This window comes from Pygoscelis adeliae, unplaced genomic scaffold (assembly GCF_000699105.1).
Source record: "Pygoscelis adeliae isolate BGI_AS28 unplaced genomic scaffold, ASM69910v1 Scaffold139, whole genome shotgun sequence".
Classification (NCBI taxonomy): domain Eukaryota; kingdom Metazoa; phylum Chordata; class Aves; order Sphenisciformes; family Spheniscidae; genus Pygoscelis; species Pygoscelis adeliae.
Genome location: NW_008825613.1, coordinates 1067724 through 1082820, shown reverse-complemented (window position 1 = coordinate 1082820; position 15097 = coordinate 1067724). Strand labels below are relative to the sequence as shown.

The 15097-nt window shown below is 38.8% G+C and overlaps 1 protein-coding gene across 1 annotated transcript in view; it reads left to right on the top strand.

The window, feature by feature from the left end:
• Positions 1 to 15097, top strand: part of LOC103924282 (cGMP-dependent protein kinase 1-like) — a 360077-nt gene that overhangs the window by 252924 nt on the left and 92056 nt on the right. Inside the window, exon 4 of the mRNA XM_009332774.1 lies at positions 8430 to 8535. Coding sequence (XP_009331049.1) covers positions 8430 to 8535 — 106 coding nt within the window. The remainder of the gene's footprint in view (positions 1 to 8429; positions 8536 to 15097) is intronic.

Sequence of the window (15097 nt, the reverse complement as noted above, 5' to 3'; positions counted from 1 at the left end):
CACAGCAAAAGAATCAAAGAGGCAAGACCTCCCTGGGGTTAGACACTGGGGGAGCTTGGCGTAGGACCAGCTCTTCCTCTGAATCACACATACGAATGGTGGGGACAGCCAGTCCATAGCACAAATGGGAAAGGTCTCCCTTCAGTGTCCTTCAGACACTAAGTGCATCCCTTCATTCAAAGAGTAATAACAGCATAACATGGGCAGTGGGATGAATTGATCCTTTTTTTATTTCTGTTTTAAATAGACCATTTTGTTGACTCCACAGAGCCCAATCACTTCAGTGGGAGAAGGAGTCACCCCACATTCTCCAGCATAACATACCAAAACCACAGTAAAACCAATAATGAATTCTGTTAATTATAACTAAATATCAATGGTGTTATTCTATTTACTGATTTCTTACTAAAGATGAACAGGTGTGGTCGTAATTTCCACTGAGTCATTCCTACAGTACACCTGCAGTGTTTCATTTTGTTCACCCCAGTTTTTCCCAGATGTCTTAATCGCTAATGTTACCCCTAAAATTTGGTTCACTGACTTTTTAATACTAGAGGTGATTTTATTCTGGTGGAAAAGAGCAGATTTCATTAATAACCATTTCCATCAGTTTCTTTTCTTAGTCGTATCTGATCTTATCCAGACATTTCATTCCTATGCAAAGTGTATACAGTTCCTTGGGATGTCCGGGGTCTTCATCGTTTACTGTAGTGAAAGCAGAGCTATCTGGAGAACTTTCATTGAGTCATGTCCTTCCTGCTTTGTTTCCTCCTCACGTAACCTGAATACATTATGAGTCACCACTGAGACCAGTGCTTAAACAGCAGCCAAAACCAGTTCTTTAAAAAGTACTACAATTCTGAGACTTACCCATTAACCTGTTTTTGAATGTTTTATCCATTTAGTATGAAAAAAATGCCCGGTTTTGTAAGTCTGCAGCAATCTTGATTCCAGAATGTGATTCAGGACCAGCTTGTACTTTAAGTACTATGAAAGTGCAAACAATGCATAATTTTCAAAAGAAAAAGGGCTTCTCTCTCATGCAAAGAGCAGATTATCTTACCTGTATCTACACCACGTGTAGGTGAGCATCCAGCATCACCTGCCAGGAAGCTTGGTAGATGTGTTAGAGGTGACATGCATGGGTACAGCATCCTCCTGTGAGGTTTCTCACGATTGCTAGCTCTCTTTAATGACAAATAATCCCAGATACACATGCAAGAGCATCTCTTGCTTTAAATACTCAGGTGCAGTCGTGCCAGTGTTGAATATTTCCTTGCCTCCCCTCCTCAGCGTTAGGTGCTGGTATGGGGTCTGGTGCCAAGGGAACCGGATAGAGCATGGTGATAAGTGCGCCCTTTGCTGCAGTATCCATGGCAAAGCAGAGGCTTTTTTTTGTTGAAAGATCATGCAAATCCAAATAAGAAATTAATTTTATTTATGGCCTGAAAAGGGCTCGAGTATTGAAGCAGTTGTTGCCTTTGAACAGCAGTTACTCTCACTTCGCCACGTGAGCAACACAGCCCAGGAACTTCTGCACAATGGGGTTTTGTAATGCATGTAATACAGATGGTTTTGGTGACAAAATTCAAGTAAATAAAGCTCAGGGAGGGAGACGGGGGAAAAATGTGGAAGATCAAAGTAAAGATCAAAGTATGATGATAATTTCAGGCACTCACAAAAGTGCATATTTGACCTCTGCTTTAAAGACCATTATTAAATGGACAGTCTGCAAAGAGGTGGATGGAGATGATACAACCTCATCTTTTATCATGCACCTACACCACAGCACAGAATTGCTATCATGTGGGCAAAAAACTCCCTGTTTGTAGCCCAGCAGCACGAGAAGGACCACGGCTGGGGTGTCCTGCTGCCATCCAAAAATTCACTGCACAGTATGAAGTGCTGCCATAATGCCGGCATTGAGCATAACGCCACATTGAGCGCTGGACATCTGAGATCATCCTGCACTCCATCATTAGGATTACTATTAGGCCTGCTGGAAGTTTTTTTGCCTTTTTTTTTTTCTTCTTAATTCTCCTTAATTGCCGTCCTGCTCTCTGTGTACCAGGAAAAGCCACAGCTCTGGCCCAAGAATGCAAAAAAAAAAAAAATTTTTTTCTGCTGTTTCTGTGGGTATGTTTTCTTTTTTTATTGCTCAACATTATTTTTAACAAACTGTCCCAGTTTAGGAGCACATGGATATAAACTATACTGGGAGAAAAAGCATATTTAAATGTTTATCTGTCTCTGCTTGAATGCTGCATCTTTCCTTGGCCAAATGTAAAATTACTCCTTTGCACAATATGAAGTGGCAAAATCCCCCTGGGGAGTTACGGGAAAGGACCTCTTGAGAAAACAGGTAGCATCGGGATGAAGTCTTCATAGTACTGGTGACATCATTGTTAGAAACTTGAAACAGAAACATCTGAGAATAGAGAAATTCATTCTTGCTCCAGCTGTTAAATACATGCCCTCTGTATTGCTCCATGCCGTATCCCGAAATGGAGTCTGCCGGGAACTTGCTTATGATTCACAGTGTGTCTGGTGGGGTAAAATAATTCAGTGTGCTCCTTCTATTTAGTTAAATGTGCTTTTCATCATCATTTTATAAGATATACATGACGAAACACAAGTAACTGGAAATGACTGTGTTCTCCCCGATGGTAATTTGCACAATAATCCCTGCAAAATCAAACCCAAGTGGGAGGACGCTTAAATTTGAGTGGAAATTTTATGTATCGTTGCTGCCAGAAAGGCCCTAAGGGCACGAACATGCCGCTGTTTCTTTGCCTGAGGCTTTCCTGGGCGGATAAACAAACAGTTATTTGAATAAAATAGCCTAAAAGCAAAAGCGAGGTGATGAATTCTGGCTACAGTGCAAGGCAATAAAAAGTTTCAGGTCCAATAACGCCGCCAGCAAGCGCCTGAGCTGAGGATGATTCACTCGGTGATCCTTGAAAAATTTGGAAAGGCTTCACTGAGCACATAAAAACTTGGAAAGATGCTAAGGGATTGCAGGGCCACACGAGTATTGCATTTCATTTTGAAGTAATACACCTATCTGGACACTATTCTGGTGGTTGCTCTGATTTTAAGGATTTAAAGCATCTTTCAATGTTTTACTGATAAACTTTGCTGCACTGGCTGTCATTAAAAGGACATTTTGTGATTGATCTGGCTTTGCAGAACAGCAGCCTGTGCTTAAAGTCTGTGTTGGGAAGACAGTTTTCCAATAGTGCTATGCAAAATGATGCTTTATTTTCAGGTGCATCTTAGCAGCTGCACCTGAAGGACTTCCCCGGCTATATTAACATATAATATTATATAACACATATAACATAAATAATACTTATGTTGCGTTTTTGTAAATACTTTTTTCACTTAAGACTTTGCAGTTTCTCCCTTATTTCACTGCCTTTGCATGTGATACAGAGAAAAGGAGTAGCTTGGATCTGAGCCTGAAGTTCAGGATTTTCAGCTGCTGGGTCCACAAGAAGAAAAGAAGCAAAAGAGCAAAAGCTTTGTCCTTCAGCAGGCTGGGGACATGACGACAAGTATTAAAAATTAAGAGAATTAAGCCTTGGAGAAGATCAATAATGCATAGTCCCTATTATTTAATGCATCACCCTGAAATTGTGCCCTGCCTTGGACAGGCACTCAGAGAGGGTCTAAGCCACTGAATCCATCAGGTTTGTGCTGCGTCATGAAGGATATGCACATATGATCCTTTACAACCAGAGAAAATACCTCTATCTTGCCTTACTTTATGTTCAGAGACCTCCCGGCACACGAGTGAGCCAGCAGACGTGGATAAACCAGCCAGGACGTAGCCCAAGCTTTGGGCTGTGTTGGGGACTGTATATCCCTGGGGATGTATTTTCGCTTGTTTAAAATGGGATATATTTTCATAGGTTGCCCAGGTAGATGAATAGGAAGAAAACTTCTTTTTGGAAAAATTTCTTTTTGGAAAAGAAGTTTGAAATTGTTTATTGAATTTGTTTATTTGCTTAAATCAGTGATTCTGGTGTAGAGAGGTGTCCGACTCATATACTGAAATGATTGATTTAAATAATTTCAGTCAACTTGTTATCAGAAATTAAGTATTGACCGCGATGAACACTTCAAATTTAAACTTTAATGATAATATCTCCACCCCTGTCCAGTTTTGACCCATGAAATCCTGATTCTTTTGCTTTGGCTCTCACTGCTCTTCCCTGTTTATCCAGGAGCATTTTGCTTTGGTTTCAGCCCTTGCACCAACTCACTTTCATCTGGAGTTTCGGATTCAGATGAATCCATTTTTGAAGGAAAATCTTACTAGAAAGCGTAAGAAGTTGTGCCTTTGCTGAGGTTAATTTAACCACTCTGTGCTTTAACCGTGTTTTTTTAATTATCTAGTGCCTTTGTTAGGAGCTTGCACCAAATCCTCATTTGATGGGATTGCTCATCTCTAACATGCAATTAAAATATTCTGCAATGACTGCAGAATGCCCAGCATCGTCTGAGACCCTCACCTGGAAAACTATATCATATAATCCATTTAGAGGTCCCAGTCCTGGGCATCCCTATTTTTATCCGTACCTCAGAGTGAAGGAGGAGTGTATATGACAATATATATTTTATAATATATCTTAGTTTGTGAGCATGCATATTGTTGCCTTATAGTGTTGCTACTTTTTTTGCGTGCCAGCCAAAATCTTGGTGGCTTCTAGGATGATCGGTGATTGCATTATGTGCTATTACAAAGATAAAATGAAACCCCAGCTATAATATTTTATTACGAAAAAGTGTAAAAGAGGCAATAAACTTTAATTGTAGTATAACTCCAGTTATCTGCTTCGATTGCAGTATAATATTTTATATTATTGAGTAGTCTTAGGGAACTCCCGATATAGATATATGTATACACATCTGTTTTTATAATGTTATTTATCATGTTCCTTTATGGTGGTAGTTTTTGCAGTCAGAGAATACGATATTCTCCTGAAACCATGCTTCACAGAAAATTTTACCAGCATCCAACACAGGCTCTTTGCAGAGGGACGGACAAGAAAATCTCTGTGTCACTTCTGTCTGTATCTGTTATGACTCAGTTATTCATGGTGGAATTTACTTTGTGGTATACATCCCATATACATATTTTTCATCTCGGGCACTCATAAATATCTCTCTTTGAAGTTGTTAATATCGTCAAATCTTACAGAATTCATAGTGTTCCTTCAGTAACCCTCTAACATATTTACACAAGATTTTAAGCGTAACAGGAGATGATTCTCACACCTGATTATAAGGGTCTTATTGACATTCAAAGCTCTACTGTGATTAGCCATTATTAAAACATCTGTTTATCATTAAGCAGGATAAATGTGAATATAAAGTATGAGTAGTGATTATAATTAGCAGTGCAGAAGTGCATTGTCTACACTTAATTTTTCCTGAGCTGCACGGCCTTGTTAGTACAGTTAGCTAGTATACAGCTGTATGTATAATTGGGGGATATATTAAAAAAAAAAAAAATTATATAGTTATATATACTATATATAAAATTATAAATAATTATATCTATGTGTGTATATATGTAATTTGAGATATATATATATATTCATATATAGAAATATAGTTGTATGTATATATAACTTGGGTTACTAGGGGTTACCTTCAGGGGAATGTGACTTGTTCCAGGCTCGTTAAGTAAGCCTCTGGTCCTGTGCTCCCATGAAGTTTGCCAGCTGCAGAGATTTGTTTCAACAGAGCAATTTCTAGCAGCAATAAATGGATCTTCATTTTGCTCAAGAGGTACTAAATTACATTTGTCATTTACTTAAGTGCATTAAGAGACTGAGTGAGAGCCTAGCTAGCACTGGCCATGCAGCAATGACTCTTTCTGGTCTTTGGGGAATCAAATATGATGTAGTGCTTCATAAAGCATCTGTGGATCAGAGGAGAATGAGTAAGTGTTTGCCACTTATCTGGCTCTGTGGCACCCGTGTGGACCTCAGAGATAGGTTGTATCTTTGCAGCTATATCTGAATCCCTTGCAGGAAGGAAAATCCTCTGAGTACCTTCATTGTTCACTACATGCATGAAAAATAAGAGTTAGCTGATTGCCATCAGTCACTGATTTAGGGCATAATAACGTATAGCCCATAAATGCGTCTGATGGGCCAAGGATGGGGACTGTGCCATTTAGAGGCCGTGCTCTTACATGCTGTGACGGACTCCAACAGGAATTTGGTCCCAGGTGCCTATTGAACGTGTCCATTAAGGACCAGCTGGCTAGGATTGAGACTGGGATGAAACCTTTTATTTTTAAGAGCTACTTGTTTGCATAAGATGATGAACCCATTAAAATACATTGGGAAGCAGGAGTAGATAAAATTATTTATAGGAAGGATGCCCTGCCTTTCAGAATTACATGAGACAATAGAAAAAGCGGTGAATTTAAGTATTTGCTGTCTTCTGACCTTACTCAACTAGCGGTGTCAGCTTAACAGTCATGCCTTTGCTATGAAGACTGTATGAAACAAATACAGGTGAAAACTTGAATTTTACCTTAAAGAATGGCTGTATTTGGAAAAAATATTCCTGATAAATGAATAAGGTGTGTTCATGGTACATGTTCATGATAGGACACTGGGATGCTATTGCATATTTTAGTCCAAACAAAAAAAAATTATAAACTCTTATTTCATTCATTATTTTCACATTCACTACATCTTTTTTTAAAATATTCCGTTATTGATGTTTTTGCCAGTCATGACCAAGCAAATCACCTTTTTGCCGTGTGTGATAATCATACATTACACTGAATAAAAACCATCCTAAAATCGCCAGGCTGGCTGAAATCCCCTACATTTTTTCATTTCTGATAGAAAGCACCTAGTTTACAAGATCATCTTTTCCTGCTGTCACTGAATTTCAGGGATTTTACTGAATTTTTAGTGACTTGATAGCAACCCTCGTCATCATCAGCCAGTACAGCGGGAGACTGTCCTTTTCAGTGAGTCCCCCACCACACACTCTGTTGAATAATATTCATTTGTTCCTCTAGGATAGAGCTCATCTAAAAATCAATTAAAACCCCTATTTTGCAGAAGGCAGTAAAAAACCAGAAAAATAGAGATCTCATTCATATTAGTTGTCTCTTCCACTCTGAAGAAAGTGAAAGACTAATTTTTTTTAACAGAAATCTTTCATACTAAAGCTATAGGTCATTCTTTCCCATCAGTTTGATTATAAAACTAAAAACACTTCTCAAAAAGGAGTTTCTGTCTTGAAAATGAGAAGAGACTTTAAATGATGTGATGCATTCACTTAGTTCTGCAATGCAATTTGAGAAGAAAAATTTGAATTTGCACTTTGAAGGTTTTACATCCTGCAACTGCAGCTAGGGATAAAAACTAATTAACGAGGGTGTTTGTGAACTAAAGGACCAGCAAATAAAAGCAAAGTCGTTTCTCGGATTTTTATTTGTGAGAAAATTTGTAAATATTTTGTTGAAAGTAATTTTGCTCATTTCTGTTTCCTGTAGTGAAGTGGCATATGGGGATGAAATTTATTGCGATTACTCTCTGAAAAAAAAATTAATACAAGTGCCGAGGTCTTTAGAGTAGTTTTGTTTAATTAAACTGTTTCTCTAAGGAGAAACTCTTATTATAAACTGTATATATGGAAGCAATGCAAACATGTAAGCCACATCTGAGATAAAAATCTGTACCATTTGGGGTTCTGCACATCCAATTCACATGATGCTGTTTTCTTTGAGCATCTGTACTTTATGCACTGGTAATCTGTTATGCTTGTTTTTACAACGGGACTTTGCTTCTGAAGTATATGATGTAGCATATGGTGTGTAGCACTGAAGTGTTGGAATTTATCAGAGACCTGAAAACTAAAGTTGGAAAAAAATTTCTCAAAACCTCCAGAATCGGGAGGTGTTCAATTATTAGGATATAACAGGACTTGGTTCTGGAAAATCTCTCGAGGTCAAGGAGAAATTTGTCATCTACTTTGGGAGTAGGATGAAACCTTAATGAATTTTGCTGTCTCGGAAACAAGATAATGTGCTAAAAATTTCTCCAAATCACTCAGTGTCATAGGCAATGATGTATCCCAGGTTATGGTGAACTGACCCCCTATTTCTTGCTTGCTTTCAGCCTGCATTGATTTCTTCTCGTCTCACAGTTGCTTTTAGGCGATCTTTCCAAAAGCCCATGTACTACAGCTAAAATTTCAGATATTTGGGATCATTTCAGTGCATGCTTAGTCCATTGTCCAGCAGATGAGTTTTATGTTACTGTTTTGAAGTGTGTATCCATTTTCATGCTTTCTCATGAATGAATTTGTTTTCCTCTGCAGTTCACAACAGATTTTTCAAATTTTAACATTTTGCTAATTACATTTTCCCCTTGTCTTGTTTTTTCCAGCTCTCGTAAATGTGAAACTTTGGGCTATTGATCGGCAATGTTTTCAAACAATAATGATGAGGACAGGCCTCATCAAGCATACTGAGTATATGGAATTTTTAAAAAGGTATGACACTTGTTTACTTTATCAAAAAATACAGTGAATCTGCCATCCTCATCTTTTGGCTTTTTTTGTGAATGCAGTATTTGATTTGTTTCCTTCTCATCTCTTTTTTTTTTTAATTTACTTTTTAACCATCTGTAAGCCATATCCTCCGCCCCAGGAGGAGTCTTGCCACGGTTTACTTTTGTTCCCATTGGGAATTATTCATTGGCAGAAAGTCACACAGCTGAGGTGTAAGAGAAGAAGCTTTAATATGAGTCATTTGAAGTGTACCTTATTGAAGAAAATACCCATGAGAAAAAAACCCACCCTCACTAGGGAAAAACCTGATTTATAAACTGCTGTAGAAGCAAGTCCATTCAAAGTGCGTTCTTGTGCTTTAGAGGTAAATGGCAAGCTTCTAGAGAAGCAAAAGCTGTAGGATGCGATAAAATATGGGTTAGAGAAGTAACAAGAAAGACATAAAGCCAAGTCTCTCACTCCTTAAATTTGACTCTCTCAAACTTTCCTTTGGTTTGTGCTACCATCTCGAACTAGAACCAATCCTCCTTACCTAAGCAATGCCTAATATCCCAATAATTCAAGTGTGTCACAGCGGTGAAGAACGGGCTATGTTTCATGTCATCAAAATAATCCCAACTAGAAGCATAATGTCACCGAATCCTGGAGAAAAAAATCGCCCAAGTCAGTGTGATGCTGTAAGTAATCCCATCGTTACAAAGGCTTCACTATACCAGGTTTGTCTCAGGTCAAAACGTTCCCTGCTGCATCATTTTGCCCCTGAACTGACACCCCCTCGCTGTGCAGAAGCAGTGCGAGGGGTAAAACTATGCCTGAGAGATGATTTCTCTTGATGGTGGATGGGAATGTGCACAAAATCCTTCAGATTTGTGCTCTTTTTCCCCCACCTCTCACCAGGGGGAAGCTGTAGTTGATTTCTTCTGTTTTTATTTTGGATTCAGCTAGTTTTCAATATATGAAAATGTTTTAGAAATGATTGCTTCATTTCCAGGTTTGTTTTTTTTTTTCCAAAGAGAGGTTTTCAGGGAAATGCGCTGTTGTAGGATCTAGAAGATCTTACAGTTCACAAACTAGTGACCTGAATAATAATACATCCCCTTAAAAAGGATGTTTTGGATGAGAAATTAATCCCACGCAGCCATATCAGATGACCGGTAACAGGTCTCCCTAATGTGGGCATACTAAATTTTACCATGCCATGTCACGTGCTTGATTTAGTTTTGTTTCTGACCTGCTTTTTTAAGTGTTTTCAAAGTTAAGGTTGTTAAAATTAGAAAAACAGACACGGTGCATTGACTTGGGTGTTCGGTAGGGTAAACTCGAGGGGTAGCCTGTGTTCATTCAACTTTAAATTAGTTTTTCTCCAATTAACATTGTATGAAAAAGGGACTTAGGGGGAAAAAAAATTATTGTTTGATATGTATCATATATAATAATGTAATGTATATGTATAGTAATATATAAATATATATATACACTAACTAAATCTCTGTGATGATATTGTCAGGGAGTCACAAAATTGGGCTGTCCCACAGGGTGACCACAGTCCTGTGATCTGCAGGCAAGGCTTTAGCAGTAGGGCAGGGCAAGTGGAGCCAGGAAGGTGATACCCTGGACACGAGTGTGGCTGTACCGCAGCTCAGCCAGGACCATGAGTGAGGAATTACTCGAACCTCAGGCACCATTAGCCACTTAGATATAGGAGCAAAGAACTGCCCAACTCACTAGACTGGTTCTTGGCTAGGTTGACATCCCACCTCCTGGCCTCTCCTTGTGGCCAGGAGTTTCACCTGTGGTGATTTTCAGTCATGAATAGAAAGAATAATAAAATAATGAAGCTAAAATAATTGGCCAGGCAGCATGGCCTCTGATGAGGACAAAGTGTTTTCCTGGAGAGGACCAGGAGCTCCATGGAGATATTCTGCTGCTCAGAGGTGGCATGAAATTGTAGTCATCAAAGTCTAGCTTTTTCCAGGTGTCTCAGTTTATGGTTAGTAACAACCAACCTCGGGAGAGAGAACAAAACCTGTTGCCATACTGAAAGTGTTTAAAACATCATAAATTCAAACATTAACAAGCGTTGGCCTTTCTTGTGTGCTGGTGAATGAAACCAAAAAATGAATATAAGATCAATTCTTGGGGTTAGAGCCTCTGGCTCTTTCAAAGCACAAACTATGCACACATTAAGCTCTTAAGCTTTGAGCTTTAATGGAGATTTTCTAGAAGATTGTTAAGATTAATTTGGATCCAGGTTCCACAGAGCCTCCCCAGCTTTCATTTTAAAGCAAATAGTGTGAGGAAGAAACTGAGAAGCGTTTTCCCACACTGTGTCTGAGCTTCTTGGACACAGCCTATTACAGTGTGTCAAGCCACATATTAATGCTCGTTAGAAAGGCCTATAGCAAGCAAGTATTGTTTTCTTTAAATCTTACAGTTTGAATTTAGGAAAAGATTTCTTCCTACGCAACAATTTTAGCATGGGGCAGATAGCTGTAGGAAGGTCATTACAAAATGGTATCTACCCATCGTGTCTTCCAGTTGGGATCTGTGCATCAATAGCTATCTCAAGCTCAACTTAAATTCCATTTATTACATTAAATGCTCATTTTAAGCATGCTTTCCTTCTATATCGTTCTAAGGAAAAGATAGGTTAAATCTTGAAAACAAGGAGTATGATGTCAACTGTTGACCTTATTCTTTGTTCTTTTTTTTTCTTTCCTATATTAATAAGTGAATGAAAATGCTCTTGTTAAGAAATCAAATGGAATAGAAACAAAGGTTTAAATGGTACCTATTCACAGAAAAGTCAGTGGGGTTGGGCAGCGTTATTTTCTGCTGACATTGGTCAAAAAAAGTTACCCTTTCTAATCTTGTCGTTAGTCACAATAAAGTAATGGTCATTGTCTTCAATAACATTTTCACCTATGAACAAAATACAATAGAAATTAAGCTTCTGGGGGTGGAATAAGACTATTCATATATTCTCATTTATCTTGCTGAAAATAAATGCAGTCTGAGCACTGGTATCACCAGGGCTCCTTGTAGTCATTGTACGAAATATTAACCCACAACCAATGTTGTGGTTTTGCCGTGTTTTTCCACAGAAGGAACATATTGATGACACAGGTCAGCTACTGTTTTCTTAGTTTCACCCTTTTATGTCCAGAGTATGTATAGTCTAGTCCTTTCTTCTGAATGCCATAAGAAAACCATTAAAAGTACATTTCCTGGTTAAGAAATCCAGGTCTACCTTCCAAATGGGCCCTGAGCCAGAAGGCTGTCTCCTGGTTTGCTCAAGGAGTAGTAGTACATAGTTTTCATGGGCTTATAAAACTTGAGATAACTCTTCTGACTTATATAAATCAACCGCAGTATACTGGAGTAAGTAGCAAGTGAACATCCTCTTTTTCGTAGTATTTATGAGGAACTGGTCTGTGTATCCCTTTCTGCTGCTTATAAAGTCAACGGATGATCCTTGAAGTGATCGAAGATGGCCTAATTCCCTAGCAGCACCTGCTTCAAGTAAGGGATGGAAAATCCAGACTATTTTTTGATCCCTGTGTATATGCTGAATGAAAAATCATAGCAATGATTCCCTTTGAAACACAAATTTTCAGTAGCTCATTATGTGGCTAAATCAATGCTAGATCAAGCTAGTTTGTAGTGCAGCTAACAGTAAAAAGTTAAAATATTATATTGTGCTGTAGATTTAGTAACTCCTTATGGTATAGGTTTTTTTGCTGAACAGTTCTTTAGTTTTTACGCAACCTAGTGCTTTCTGTAGAACATCGAATATATTTGCCCTTATACAAGCAAGAAGGAGCATCATTCTGCAGTGGAGGTTACAGCTGTGCTAAAATTGACTGTACATCTCACTGCAGTGTTCATTGTTATAACGTTAGAATGGTTTCCTTCTCAAGCCTGTACTAAAAATAATTCAATTTAAGCAAGATCAGAATATTTCAGTTAAGGAAACAGCTATTTATAAAACAATTTATACATAAAACAAATGTCCAGGAAATAAAAGATGGGAAAAAGCCTTATCTTATGGCAAGTGTATTAATTTCCTGCTAAATCATAAAAGTTTTAAGGAGGGGTACAAATATCCACTCTTCAAAAAGACCAGAATGCATTGGAAGAGTAAATATTGTATTTTTTTACAAAAAACTTCCTAAATGTTCCATAAAAAGAGGCCTCAAGTTCTGGTCCACTGTGTAAACTCTGATTCATCCAAGACTCTGCAACAGATCAGGAAAACAAATGATGGATTCTCTGTGTCGCCTTGGAGGCAGGATCTAGCTTTAGAAGTGGAAACTTAAAGGAAGTTCACACATACACACACAATCTTGAATCTTATAAATAAAAATTCAGTAGTGCTAATAGAAAGAAAATTAAAGTATCTTGTTAGCCCAAGCTTTTAACTTAGTGTAAAAAACTTTCATCTGGCTGAAGAAATGACCACTCCTCAGCCTTTAACATTTTGTCGTAGTGCTCTGGCTTGATCTTGAGTCTCATTGACAGTTTTATCTGACTCCAAATTGGCTTAAGTGGGAAGTTTTGATCTGGGCAGACATGGCAGAACCGAGCTGGTTATGTCTAAGAAATGGAAGTTTATGCACTTGTGGCTTATCTGTGTGGGGAGTTAGGCTGGTAAAGTTTTTTGTGTGTAGCCACGTATTTAATTGTGGCGACACGTACTGAAATTGGTCAATGTGAGTAGCGTAATGATTTTAGACTGAAGGTTTGCATTTCATGCAAGTCCTTTGTCAGTGAGAGGAAAGCAAATACAAAAATTTGTGAAGCTTTATTAAATGACTATGTCTTTGAAAGATTGCCTGCAGTTTCCCATGAAATGTTTCCCGAAGTGCATCTTAGGGTGAAATTATACTGGATAGAAGTGGGAGAGAAATTAAGAGAGTGAAGCAAAGGGAGGAGAGACTTTGGAAAAAGAGAGTTGGAGATCGATGGTGAGTTGGTGAAGTATATATGTTAAGATTGTTTCAGCTGACTAAATCTGCAAAACGGGTTTTGGCTTAAAGACGACAACTTTTGTGGAGCATTGGAACGTAGACAAAGTGAACAGAGGGGACAGCAGAGAAAGAGGAAAAGGGAAATTATTTCTATAAGGCAAATAAATGCATCTATTCTTAATGCAAAGCTAAATATAAGAACAGATGTACTGGTTCAAACCAGGAGCCCATCTATGGAAAAGGACCAGCGTCCTTTTCATCCCAAGATGTTGCTCAAGGCCAAAATGGAGAGGACTGTCCCCACTAGGATGGGTGTGCAGTCCAAGACTTCGAAGGCCAAGAGCGTCATCTTGAAGGGTGTTCACAACCACAAGATCTGGCCATCACCCACCTTTAGGATGTCCAAATTTTCAAAGACAGTCCAAGGAGTGTCTCTAGGGGGAACAAGCTGGGCTGTTACAACATGATCAGGTTCCGTCTGACCTCAGAGGCAACCAAGAATTCTGTCAAGTTACCCCGCTTTTACTTTCATTGTTGCTGTTCAGGCTGATGAACACCAGATCAAACATACAATCCATGAGCCATGCTATTGATACAGTGACAAGAAAGCTTATGTCAGTTATGATCTGCTGGATGGAGCCAGGAAGGCTGGAAACATCCAAACAGCGTCTCCCAAGAGCTGTAGATGAGATGACAAAACTTGAAAATCAGCTCACCTTCCTCTACTGTGCCCCATACTGACCATAATAAGAAGCCCAGGAAAGAGTAAAACCAGGGAGAGGTAATAGATACATAATTCGACTGCTTTGCAGCTGAGCTGGCTTTCTGACTCCTTTCTGTGGAAAGCTCTGAATCGTTTCTTTCTTCTGAAGCATTCACACATGACATTTTTCAGCTCTCTCTTTCCTGTTAACATAACTTAATCAAGGCGGATCGTATGCCACCCACAATTTTACTCCAATTTGCAGAGCTGTCAAGTAGTATATTCCTTTCTCTCTGAAGATGCACTGTTCCTTCTATCGCCTCATGCTGTGTGAACCCCACAGGTCTGCTAAGAGAGGGAAGATTGAATGACTGATCTACATTACAGCACATCTATTACGTGGCAATTTTAGCTGGAAAGCAGACTCTCTGAAGGTTGTGTTAAACTTACCGTGCCATGAGGAGCTACACTGAGTTATACCTGGAGCTTTAGTGGGGAAGGCTAAAATGACTTGAGAGGGTTTACAACACTGAAACTTCAGTCTTCTGAAGTCTGGTTAGGTAAATAATGTGTTAAATCATCTGCATTTTGGTTAGATAAATCATGTGTTACAGCTAGTGTTGGGGAAAATAGACATTTTAGAAAGCCATACATACCACCACTAGCTTTGTGTTTCTTAGCTTGGATTTCTCACTGTTAACGACAGACTGAAGTGCACAGAGAGCCACATCCCAGGCTATAATTCATGCAAACTGCCACGAATCCGTGTGTGTGTCAACAGGATGCAGCTAATGAGCTGCCAAGGATCACCGAGCCCCCCCCAGGTAAAAGCAAGAGGGAGCAACAGCGGGTTGGAGACTAGTGGTCGGCT